Source organism: Hesperophylax consimilis, chromosome 27 (genome assembly GCF_061612785.1).
Source record: "Hesperophylax consimilis isolate HC1 chromosome 27, BYU_Hcon_1.0, whole genome shotgun sequence".
In the NCBI taxonomy this organism is placed as follows: domain Eukaryota; kingdom Metazoa; phylum Arthropoda; class Insecta; order Trichoptera; family Limnephilidae; genus Hesperophylax; species Hesperophylax consimilis.
The window spans coordinates 22,727,453-22,740,159 of record NC_142862.1 but is presented as its reverse complement, the minus strand read 5'-3'; the positions used below and the strand labels follow the sequence as shown (position 1 = coordinate 22,740,159).

The 12,707-nt window shown below is 38.8% G+C and overlaps 1 protein-coding gene across 5 annotated transcripts in view; it reads right to left on the bottom strand.

Moving 5' to 3' along the window:
• The window catches only part of LOC149410780 (uncharacterized), a 112,909-nt gene that overhangs the window by 47,369 nt on the left and 52,833 nt on the right, over positions 1–12,707 (bottom strand). For all 5 annotated transcript variants that reach the window (XM_089648124.1, XM_089648128.1, XM_089648126.1 and 2 more), the window contains exons 5-13: positions 12,093–12,211; positions 9,989–10,109; positions 8,968–9,107; positions 7,424–8,813; positions 6,134–6,438; positions 5,336–5,469; positions 5,016–5,240; positions 4,105–4,265; positions 3,514–3,677 (exon numbers count right to left, since the gene is read on the bottom strand). In XM_089648124.1, coding sequence (XP_089504250.1) covers positions 3,514–3,677; positions 4,105–4,265; positions 5,016–5,240; positions 5,336–5,469; positions 6,134–6,438; positions 7,424–8,813; positions 8,968–9,107; positions 9,989–10,109; positions 12,093–12,211 — 2,759 coding nt within the window. The remainder of the gene's footprint in view (positions 1–3,513; positions 3,678–4,104; positions 4,266–5,015; positions 5,241–5,335; positions 5,470–6,133; positions 6,439–7,423; positions 8,814–8,967; positions 9,108–9,988; positions 10,110–12,092; positions 12,212–12,707) is intronic.

Here is a 12,707-nt window from a genome sequence, read left to right as displayed (position 1 = left end):
CTTCTCAACCTTCCTCTTTCACATCTCCTCTCCTTCCCTACCCCTTCAGTCAAAACTTAAATTTTTTTATCAATTTTTTTTTTAATGTGAAAACGCACAAGAGCCTCAACTGCTCTCAACCATCTGGAGCCAGTGAGACTATGGCATCCCCAATTGTGATATTTTGTGAGGCTGAAGGTAGTGAGGAGGGGAAGGAGATGGGCAAGAGGAAAGTGGGGAAGTACGTAATAAGTGGTAATTCAGATCTGGTCACTAAACACGGCCAAAGCCATTTCAAGCGACGTTTCAATTCTGAATGGTGGTCTTACACCAGGGCGATACTGAGAGAATCTTCCACTCTGGAATGTGCCGCAAATATGCTATATGTATAATATTAAATGAGTAATTTGTGAAATATCACAAATCAAATACAATTTACTTGCGCATGCCGAGATTTGAACTCACGACTTCCAGCTTGCGAGTCCATTGTAATGCAAGAAATTATTTTTTGCAACCAATGTTTACAAAATTGTAAAAATTTCAATTTTTCAATTTTCAATTTGCAATGCAAAATCCCAACTAACTAATTAACCATCACGCCGTTTCCTCCGCAGGGGTAGGCAGAGAGGACGGACCGCCAAACAACTTGACCGACAGTCTTGGCACACACTCCTTGCCTCATTTACATTCATACATCGTCTTCTATTATTCTGACTCTTGACCAGTGGCGGCCGCTGCCCTAAAAAGGTGGTGGTTCACTGACAATCCAAAATAAAAACAATATGACAAAAAGATTATGGGTAAAAATAATTATTCCGCCTACCTGATTTGTAGATAAGGTCTATTCTACGTTGTTTGTGAAGAGCAAAAACTTCTATCACTTTTGAAGTGAAATTTGGGATTGTTTGCAAAAATTTTTTTTCAATACTAAGTACAGATAAAGCATTCAAACGATCTTAACTCATCGTGTTTCGCAAGAATGATTTAATTCGTTTTAGGGTAGAAAAACACCTTTCGCTTTCCACAGATGTCATAGGTATTGTACATATTATTTTTAAAAGCTTCACACACTCCGAAAACGACTTGACTAAATTATTTTTATAAAAAAGTTGCAATATTGCCACTGCACCATCGGCGTTAGAGAAATGAGTCGTGTAATTTCTATACCCGCTATATCAACTTTCATTGATTTGGAGAAAACCGCAAAAAACTGTCACATCTCTAGCGTACATAAGTAAATGCATTACAATTTTTTATATAATGAATTGGAGTAATACAATTTCGAAAAGCATTTATTTTTCTATATATGTCTAGCAATAATTAAGTAATTTCGATAAATAAAATGGATATAGCGGATTTTGATACTCACTTCGTGATTTTGAAAGTCAACTGAGCCGACATGGCGGGTTTAGAAACTCACGCGTAGATCATTTTGACACACGAGCGTGGCGTCAGAGCGGCGGCCATATTGTATTTGGGCAAAATAACTGCTTGTGATTCGTTGAATCCGATATAGCGGGTTTTGATAGTAACTTTCTGTATGATATAGCGGATTTGTTTCTCACTCGCAGTTTAAACATGGTTTTTGGTCGCGAAAAGGAGGGTTTTGAAACTCAATTTTAGGCTCCTCTTGTTGCTCGCAAAAATGTGAACAAGATGTCATACTCAGATCATTTTGTCAAAAAATCGGATATAGCGGGTATAGAAATTATAGGATTCAAATCATCTCTCCCGTATATAGCACATAGTTCATTTTTCAATTTAAATTTATCTAAAAAGATGTACGTGTTCACTGTTTCATTGAAATTACTTTGAGGAAAGTTTTCTTTATATTGAGTAAAGTGTTCACAATCAAATAATTTTGATGCTAATAAATGGTTAGGAAACTCGAATCTGTCTTTGATCTGTTGTAAGATAATATCACATACTTCGATGCAAGTTGCATAATTCACCGTTTTATTTCTTTTTGCTGTTCGGTCTATGGAATCACAAACTGTCTTAATGCATTTTTCAATTAATATTATAATTAATAATTTATTTTCAAACAAACTGTTATTATTTCTTATATATTCGACACTGATTACACTCATTTTTATTTCTTATAAAGTTACAAATTAAAAGGATTAAGTTCAGTATTTAGCTTGATCAAATTACTCGATAAATCAATACCAAAACAATGACAATAATTACGTAACGGCTCGCGATAACGACGCTAGCTGATCTGTGATCTATTGTCCACTATCGATGAAGTTCGAAGTTCGACGAACTTCGGATGTATTCGCGTAACCTCAGGTCAAGGTTTTTTTTTGTTGTTTGTTTTTGGGGTGTTATGCCGTGTTGCGCTAACTCCTTCTTTAGCTGACGTTTCGGACAGCGTTGCAGTGTCCATCATCAGGGCAGATCCGGTAGATCCGAAGATGTGTAAATTTTGGTTGTCGAGTTTGTGCTTATTTATTTGTGGCCTGAAAATTTACACATCTTCGGATCTACCGGATCTGCCCTGATGATGGACACTGCAACGCTGTCCGAAACGTCGGCTAAAGAAGGAGTTAGCGCAACACGGCATAACACCCCAAAAACAAACAGCAAAAATGCTTTTGGCCGTGAGAATCTAAAAACTTATCGGGTCAAGGTTCATCGATCGGTAATCTTCGGCAATGATCGGGTTATGTCGGCGGCGTGTCACAAGAGAATCAGCTAATTCCTGGTACAAATGGCTAGATTGACGCGCTCCCGATTCGAGCGCCGCGCAGCAGCCATACTTTATACTTGGAGAGATTAAAATCGCTCTCCCTGATAATATTCATTGCATTGTATTGGTAAGTAATATTTTTAAATGATTTTTTTTATAGATTTTATAGTCTTCAGTAAGATATTATAAATTAATTTTAGCCATTACAATTTAGATAGTGCTGCACACGAACGTACTATGCGACCAGCCACTGCTCTTGACATGGCCCAACTCAAGTATCTGATTCACTTGGTCGTGCCATGTCTTTCTCGGGCGTCCCCGACTTCTGCTACCATTCACATTTGCATCGTATATTCTCCTTACACTCCTTTCTTCGCTGATTCGCTCTACACGCCCAAACCATCTAAGCATCCCTTTCTTGATCTTACTCATTACATCAGCCTTGCATTCTTTGCGGATCTCCATATTTCTCACACGATCATACATGGTTTTACCACACATACGCTTCAGGGATCTCATTTCTCCAGCATTCAGTCTACTTTCATCCTTTCTCTGCAAGTTCCATGCCTCACTTCCGTTCATCAGGGTGGGTACCAGCACTCCATTGTGGACTGCTAAAAATTTCAATATATGCAACGCAAAATCCCCATGGGTGTATAAAAATAGTAAATAAATCAATACTAGTCCCAATGGCTCCCAGCAGTTGGGACTATGGTGCGGTAATCACATAAAAATTAAAATTGATTTCATTGTCCTGTCTGGGACCTGGGAATTAGCTGTCGGGTGGACACGAGATGTCAGTGAGGTAAGAAAGCGACATTATTTGAAGAAGCATTAATTACCTGGCTCTCTCCGATGATGTTGGGCTGCGGCGGGGCAGTTTCCAACTGGGCCCCCATCTCCAGCAGGGCTCGTAGCACACGGCCGTCGCGGGGCAGCGTGGGGCACTCCAGCCCCGACAGGAATTCGGGGACCGAAGAGGCGGGAACCACAGATTCCTCGGGAACTGGAAAACAATAACAAGAATGCTAATTAGAAAAGGTTTAAACCAACGATAAGATGATCAATTAACTCCAAATGATGAGTTAGTCAAATTCAATATTTACTAAGTAGTAAATAACTCCTAAAGTCTGCCTAACTGCCATATTTTAACAGAAGGTCTTTTTCCAAAATAGTAAATAACTCCTCAGGTCTGCCTAACTGCCATATTTTAACAGAAGGTCAAATTAACAGGTATTTTATTTCTACTGTATTTGGACAATTCAAGTCACTGATCCTGGTATTGCTATGAAAAGTCTAACAAACAAACTTAGAAACTTTTACCTGTCTAACTGTTAAATTGATGACTTTTTTAAATAAAAAAATTACAGTTCCACTTTAATAAATATCTTGTCAAATTATATTATCAAACAGCTGGCTGTTGTTTGTCTCACCTATGAGGTGCCTCTGCTGCTGTATCTTGAGCGATGCCTTCACATCGCAGCCGGAGTCCAGCAGCCAGAGCAGGATGATGGTGTGCAGGTCCAGGCCCGGCAGCAGGATGGACCTCTCCATCTGTGGGCCCAGGCTCGACTCCATCGTGGACTTGGAGTCCCTGGAACACAAACAACAAATATACTATACATTGATATGAATGTTCAGGATATGACCAATTTTGGAATAACAGGTTGTCAACTAGCGATGAGTTGTTCATGAACGAATCGCACTGTTTCTGGGTGATTATTTTGAGTGTTCATTCTATTTAAATATTTTCCTTTAAAATATGTTAAATTACAATACCTTACGCTAGATTAATCTCAAAATCAGAAATCAGTAAAGAGATTATGAGAAATCATCTTTTCATCAACAAATCTTAGATCAATGCTAGGAACAAAGCAGTCAACAAAAAAAACAGCTACAGTAGTTGTGAGAGTAAGCAACGTGGGAATCGTGATTTCAGTAGCGGCGTGTACGAACTGTAGGCGACAAGTTGTTTGGGTAGTGAATACAAAATATCAGTATTAGATACTTACTTGCGTATTCTTGCGAAATACTATGAACATCTTGCTTACCAATGTGATCAGTGGACCCTAAAGAAACTCTTGGTCACTTACAAAGTAGAAGACAAAAGAAGCAGAGGAAAATCACCAATGTGAAGAACTGACCAAGAATCAGACAGGTATCTGGAATGTCAATGTCCGAGACCCTTCATGCTGTGCAGGACCGTGTCGAGTGGAGTGAACGGCGCAGTCAAGCTAAAATTTATCTGGGAAGTAATCTTAATTTGGGATTGCACACTCAAAGTTGCAGTGGTTCAAACCCTGTTGGGTAGACAGGAAACATTCTGAATTTACATGTGTGTTACCTGTTGAGGTGGTGCTCCAGTCGCGTGGCGTGTAGCACCATGCGGTGCACATCTCCGGCGCTGAGCTGTCGCGCCCGCAGCGTGTAGTACATGGCGAGCGCAGCGTGGCCCAGCGCCTCCGAGCAGAGAAAGCGCCGCGTGCAGTGCTTCACGTCCAACAGCCACTCTGAGAACGAGTGGTGGAAAATGGACAGTACACCAGTGCGAGGATCCAACGTAAGGATTCTGAAAATATCAAGATGGATATTAGAATGGTAAGGATTTTTAAAAATGTATTCCAAGGTACGTCTTAATTTACCAAAAATTTGAACAATCTGTACCTTCGCAACAAATGAAGTCTCTTATTGAAGTCCTCCCTAGGTATTGTGTAGTTGGTGGTCAGCAAGCAGTGGTAAAGCATCTCAGAGTCAACTCCACATTTCGCGACCAAGAGAACATTCAGCAATGGTTGGACCTGAAATACACAAATGAGAGATGTTTATTCAATAGTTGTTAATTTTCCATTAAAACTGGTATTAGTTGGACATCTTATGGCCAACCTCGATTTTATAGTGGAAGCAGTTTCAGACAGTAAATTGAATAACCTAAACATTGCAAACCTTCTGTGAAAAAAGACACCACATACAGCCTGTTTAATGTTCCAGAAATTACTTTGGGCGATCCATATTACATAGCAAAAGCTAACCTAATCACAACACGTACCAAATGGAGGCCATTTTATATATGAAAACTGTCCCCTCTGCTTCCAACTATTTTGAGCCAGTGGAGCTATGGCAACCTCAATTGGGGTATGTTGGTGGCAATCCTCATTTCAGAGAATAAAATAAATAATCTGGCTTTTACAAAGTTCCTGGTATGGTCTGCTGGCAAAATCACCAACATATAGTGTGTTCAACTTTTCTGCAATTTCACTGATTTTCCATTAAAACGGGTACCAATTTACAGGAGGCCTTTCATGCAACAATCTACCCTTGGCAAACTTCCAGCCATGAAATAGTATCTGGCAGTTATATGTACAGCCCGCTCCACGTTTCAGCCATCTCATAGATTTCTCATTAAAACAGGTACTAAATGAGGGCCTTGTGGCAATCCAAATTAAAAAAATGAAATAATCTAACCTTTGCAAACTTCCTGCCGTGAAACAGTCGCTGGCAGAGCCACATGTAAAGGCCATTGAGGGTGCCAGGGATCTCGCGGATCTCCCGGAGGGCCACGGAGCCGTCGGCAAGGCCGTCCAGAACGCGCTCCAGGTAGAGGAAGCAGCCGTTGGACTTGATGCGCAGGTGGTCAAGAGCCTGCGCCGCGTCCCTCGACACGTGCTGGCCGAGACGCGGCTCAGAGTCCAGGCGGCCCAGGATGTAGCGCTGCACATCCAGGGTCACGTGGCCCCGGCGGAGGTCGTCCAGAGAGATCTTTCGGAAACCTGAAAATATCAATAGAAGCATTTTAATTTACAAGAGACAGTTTACACAACACATAAATTAGTGATAAAAGGACAAACTACAGGACTACAGGACTACAGGACTACAGGACTACATCATCAATTAGAGGATTTTTCAATCAAAAAGCTTGACGAGCATGACAAAAGTGGCAACATGCTCTCAATAAAAACATAAATAATTCTTCCAGATGGATTAACCTCAGGCAGTTACACCCCCCATTAGCAACAATTATTTTAACCTCTGAAACACTGGATCAGAAAATCCTCAGATACCCTTGAACACTGGCCAAAAATTTGCAGAATGGCGCAATAATTATCTGGGATGAGTTTTGTTTTTGTTTTTTTTTTTTTTTTTTTCTGATTGTTTTCTGTTTACCTAATGTATCTTATTATTGATATATATTTCATGTTTATGTCGTAAGACGTTTTCCCAGAAAAGCTTACATTATCTAAAAAAAAAATTAAAAATCTCCTGTTTGGGAAACAATTGTAAAAAAAAATATATTTTTATGAACACTGGTTTTGTTATTTCTGACTAAACCTGAATAACTTACACGAAAAAAATAATCAAAAGAAATAAAGACCAACACCTTTTAAAATATTCTAATATTTTATTTTTTGTAAGTTAAATAATTTATTTTGTGAACTTTTCGGGGGGCTAGATGCGTGAAATCAAAAATGAATTTTAAAGTGTTTGATATATTTTTTAATACAATTTCTCACGGTATAGAGGTTCAAATCGCGTATCATAAAATTCCAGTTAAGGCGAAATTCCAATGTCGCCAGTGCACCATCGGTTTGTGGCAGGAAAAAATTCTTGTCGATCGGTGTTCCAGAGTCAAAACATAAGAATAAATAAATCTGGTTCCAGTGAAAGGAATATATATGGGGGATAGTTTTGTGTACATATATCATAACGGAAAGAATTACTTTTGAATATTTTCAGTAATAATTTAAAACATTTTACCTGTGAACATCTTGGTGAGATATTTGGACTGCTTCCTGGCCGTGCAAACCAGCAGCAACCACTGAGGGAACAGGTGATGGTGGTTAGCTAGAAGCTCGGCAATGGTCTTTGAACTGTTTGTGCTCCTAATTGCCAAATTACCAGAATCCGAACCAGTCTTCTCCCTGTCTTTAGTCAGAGTCGAACTGGTCATCGAAGACCCTGTAAGAGGAGTCTCGTCGATTGAATCCACAAGTAAAAATAGGCATTGCTTCGGCGGGTCAATTTCTAAAAGTGGAAATAGGATTGCTTTCTTAAAACAATCGTCTGGGTTCTTTTCCAAATTCTGCGGCAGTAATGCCTGCTGGATCTCAGGCTCAGAAAGCAGCTTTTCATAGTAACAATTCGCTATCAAGGTCCTAGGATTAATCGGGAGACTAGGAATCGGAGGAGGCACGTCGTCCGATTGATTGAGATTCTTCATAGGACTAGAAGCGGTTAGAATCTTATCGCCGAAGCTTAATTTTTGCATGCCGAAAGTAGGATCGAAATCAGGACTGTTTAGGATTGTTTCGCCAATGTTTCTATAGTCAGTCATGCTGAAATCTTCGATTCGACCAATCTTTGGACTCAATTCTTTTGGACAACTCGGCGGTTTCAACACATTCTGATACTCCGGGAGTTCGTCTTCAATTGTGACTCTTTGGTCATCACTATCTTCTTTCTTTACGAGTTCGATAGCGTGCACCTTGTTGCTGCTGCCTTTTGACGATTCTTTATTATCAGAATTATCGCTGGCAGAGTTTCTTTCGGATTCTCTATAAACGCGACTTTTAGAAGGGGAATTCTCAGCTGAGCTCAGAACGGACATGTTGGGATATTTGAAGCTGGCCACTGGAATCCGGGATATTTTAGCGGCAGTGCCTGGGGTGTTATTCCCTCCCGGGCTAAGTGGAGTATTTTTGATATCGATCCCGTCACTATTTTTCCTTTCCCCCTCTTTTCTCTTATCTTCGTCAGCCTCTAAGATTTCTTTGAACAGTGATTTACTTGCAGAACTTAATTTTGCATCTTCCAAACCTCGGAAAGCGTCGAAATTTTTATGATCCATGTCCATTTCGGAGGAATTTCTTCGTGGTCGTGTTTCCGGAGCATTCTTAGAGTCTGTAGATAAGCTCTTTTGTAGTACGGCAGATTTCTTGTCTTGAAGAGGGGGTTCGCTCTGTTGTCTGAAGAGTCTAGAGTTCCTGGCATCTTTGGGTTGTTGAGAGAGATTTCTGAGGAAGAGGTTTTCGTGGTTCTCGTAAAGTTTCTGCTCCCTTTCATTGGGGCTTTGGAAATTGGGTAGGAATGGGTTGGTGTTGTTAACTCGCGCCGGCAACTCTTGCTTGTCTTCGATGGATAGAGACACCTGTAAGAAAAAATGAAAATGATTGAAACCACAAACAAAATCTTAATTTGGAAAAGTCAACATCTGTCCAACTGGTGTTGGTTTGGTTCATGTGAGATAGCAACGTTCGGAGACTTGACATCTTTCTATCCTAGTTTCTAGCAGTAGAGCCTACCTTGAGTCGTTCCTCTACAATGTCTGCCAGCATGTCATCGTACTGCTCCCGCTCGTGTATCCTCTCCATGGTGCCACGGGGCCTCCTCCCTCGGTCCTCCCCTCCCTCCAAGGGGGGCGCAGACGGCAATGACGCATCACCTGGGGATAAAGTAAGGTACACATTAGTAGAATTTCTATTGCTTTGTGTTGCAAAGTGCTTTATTACATCTCTTGTATTGGTCTTTAACTGTCGAAAGGAACAGTGATCATCATGAAAAGGTGCCCAAGGTTATTCTGTTGAATATAATATCAACTTGATGTAATGTTGGACTATATACAAGACATCCAAATTAGTAGACTTGCCCTAAGATGAAATCTGGGTATCTTTTCAATGAGCTGGAGGCAAACCAAGCGACCATATTTTCGGCACCAGGAGTCGTACATTGACCACTAAAGAGCGCACATTGAAATAACCAGACCATATGCAGAAAAGTAAAGTTCGCTAAAGTACGGCAACGGTTTGCAGAGCTGTCCATTGTGGGACTTTTCTGCGCAGGGTCTGAATGATTTTTCTCAAACGAATCGCCTGGCACAGAGACACAAATATTGATTGAGGTGACTAAATTATTGCACATTTGTAAAAATGTCTAACTAAATAGTGTAAAAAAATATAAAATTTTGGAAAGTAGAACTTTTGTTTACCCGATTTAGTATTTATGTAGTTAAGTTTGTTACGCAGCCAGCAATCTGCGCGCCGTTGTAAAAAGGTCTAGTAATTCGTAAGCAGATTTTATATTTGAGGACTGAATGATGATATTTACAATGCGAGTTGCCTGTATACTGTCAGATTCATTTATTGAAAAATCACCGAAAGTGGGATAGTCACGCCTACGCGCAAGTAAGTTTGTTCCCCTTTCACTGTTTGTCTAATTTAATTTAAATGTCTAAGTTGGACTAGCATTTGTTTGTAAGTTGGTTTAGTCTTGCCAGCAAAAAAATAACTACATATATTAGGTATTGCAATTGGCAAGCGTCCTTACCTTTGTCTTCTTCAGGTATGGTGGCCTGCATGCTCTTGCGGTGCTCCGAGGAGTTGTTGAGGATCTGCATTACCAGGGTCCGGATGAATTCTCCCATCGCCAGACTGGTCTCATTCTGACCCTGGGGACATTTAACAAACATTTATTTCGGTCACAGAGATTTAATAGTTTCCAACAAATAATCATTATAAATAATAATAAACGAATTTAGAAAACGTCCAATTTTTTTATAATTAACACATTTCTTTAAATTGCTATGCCTTTGAAAATAATTAAAATATTTTAATAAAAATTTCTACATAGTAACTCAGCATACCGAATCAGAAAACCATACAGAAAATCGAATATTATTTGATCGAACTAGACACGTACGTTACCAGTAATCTATGCAGAATAGAAACTTCGAGACATAAGTCAAAAACACGCCGGCCTTCCACAATTTTCAGAACTGTCGGGACCGCTCTATATGAAGGTGCCTATATAAACGCTGCGTCCGCTATCTCCAACCTGTACTAAGCCTGCGACGATCGTGTCGCAGGCCTACTTCGCGTCAGCCGACTTAAGACTGACGTCGGAATTTAAATCTTCCATACAATTTTTAAATTTGCTAATTTAAACAAAATTAATATATAAATTCAACTTCCCTCTCTCCATAATATATAGAACACCCTCAAAGGGTGAAAGCCAGATACATTTGAAAAAATAAACCATATATCTATCATAGGTATAGAAAGGATAAGTCAAAAAAAAAAAATTTTAGATTTTTTTCAATCTCTGGAACAATATCTTCACATGGTATCAAAATAAAAATCTCAAAAAATACATTTCAATTAAAAATAGGCAATGCAATCATCCAATACAAGTTATCACACAGTTCATAAATTTGAAATCGCTCCCTTGAAAAATAATTGTTTTTGACTTATAAATACCCTTTATGCATGGCTTGACTTGCAAGTCAATATAAACAAATGTCAAATAATGAAGTTTTACCGAATAAGGATTCCTATAATTTCTGATTATTCTATTATAGTTTCCGTCTCGGAAATCAATGACTTGGGTATACGGTTCGACATGAAACTCAATTTTATAAAGCATATAGAAATCATATCCAACAAAGCTTTGAAAATGTTAGGTTTTATTTTAAGATTATCTAATGATTTTCACAGTATCTACACTATCAAAATATTGTATATGTATAAGGAGTCATATCGAGTATAATTCCACAGTTTGGTCTCCAAATTATGAAGTTCAATCACACACCATTGAAAGAATCCAGAATAAATTCTCAACTAACTAACCATCACGCAGTGATAGGCAGAGAGGATGGACCGCCAAACAACTCGGTCTTGGCACACACTTCTTGCCTCATTCACATTCATACATACTCTTCTATTATTCTCTTGACATGGCCCAACTCAAGTATCTGATCACTTGGTCATGCCATGTCTTCCTCAGGCATCCCCGACTTCTGCTACCATTCACATTTGCATAAATTTTAGAATAGGTATTCCTAGAGAATGCCTAGATTACGGCTACCTTCTTTATTAATTAATTAAAATTATCCGAACGAAGAATTATTTGCGATTTAATGTGTTTGTTTAAAATTATTAATTTTTTATTAAATACCCCGGGGTTGCTATATTTAATTTCGTTCCATGTTCCTTGCAGGACAGTTACTATTGTAGCAATTCTGCTACAACTTTGCAGTATTACCTATGAGACAAATCCAAAATTTGGGAAACATACTCAGACGTTGTAGATATATTTAGCTCAACAATACTCCAATATAAGTTCGCTTTAATACATTTTATGACTTCAAATTGAACTGTTTCATTTGGTGAAATGTAAACCATTGTAAACCAAGCAGAGTTAAGACTCTGGATGCGCAAAATGTAGTTGATCAATTTATTGTATCTATTGATCAAATTATATTTATTTTATGTCCTTAGGTATTATAGGTAAAAGCCATACGGCGTTCAATAAATAAATAAAATGATAGTTATAATATATCGTAATTATAATGTCTAGTATTATTTAAAAAGTACCTAGTCTTAAATGAAAGAGAAATATGAGTTAGGTTGGACAAACAATATAATGTTTTAACCTGTAAGAAATGCCTGGCGATCATTCTCCTCTGCAGCGCCCTCTGCTGTCGAGCCGAGGGTCCGGATCCCGGAGTGGACAGCTCCTTGCAGAGGGCCGTCTTCCCGCTGCCCGCATCGCCTGCCAGTTCAAAATACACATTAAAACTGCATCATATATATGCTAACTTAAATAGTGAAACCCACTTAACTAGTTTGAATGATTAAGAAGTTTTGTTTATCGGTCCCTTGGAAAACATTATAAGAGAGTTTCAGTTTAACTGTACAGGTTTTCTCTATTCTCTGTAAAGTATAAAAAAAACTCGATATTAAACAAGGCATTAACATGGAAGACAGAAACCTTTTAAATGTTGATATATAGATGAATTCTCAAATTAACCAGGACAAGACAATAGGTACACAAAAAAATAAGTTGTTTTTTTAAACCAATGATGATAATATTAGTGACTCTCAAACGAAAATTTGAAACAGAAAAATTAGAGAAAGATTCGGTTGCATCTAGGAAATGAATCCAGGATCTCGGTCTTGCCGAGGGTTTGCTCTACCACTGATCTACCGGCTAATTCGAACCTATCCCCATAGGTCATATTTAACTGAATCATACTTCGACTTACCAA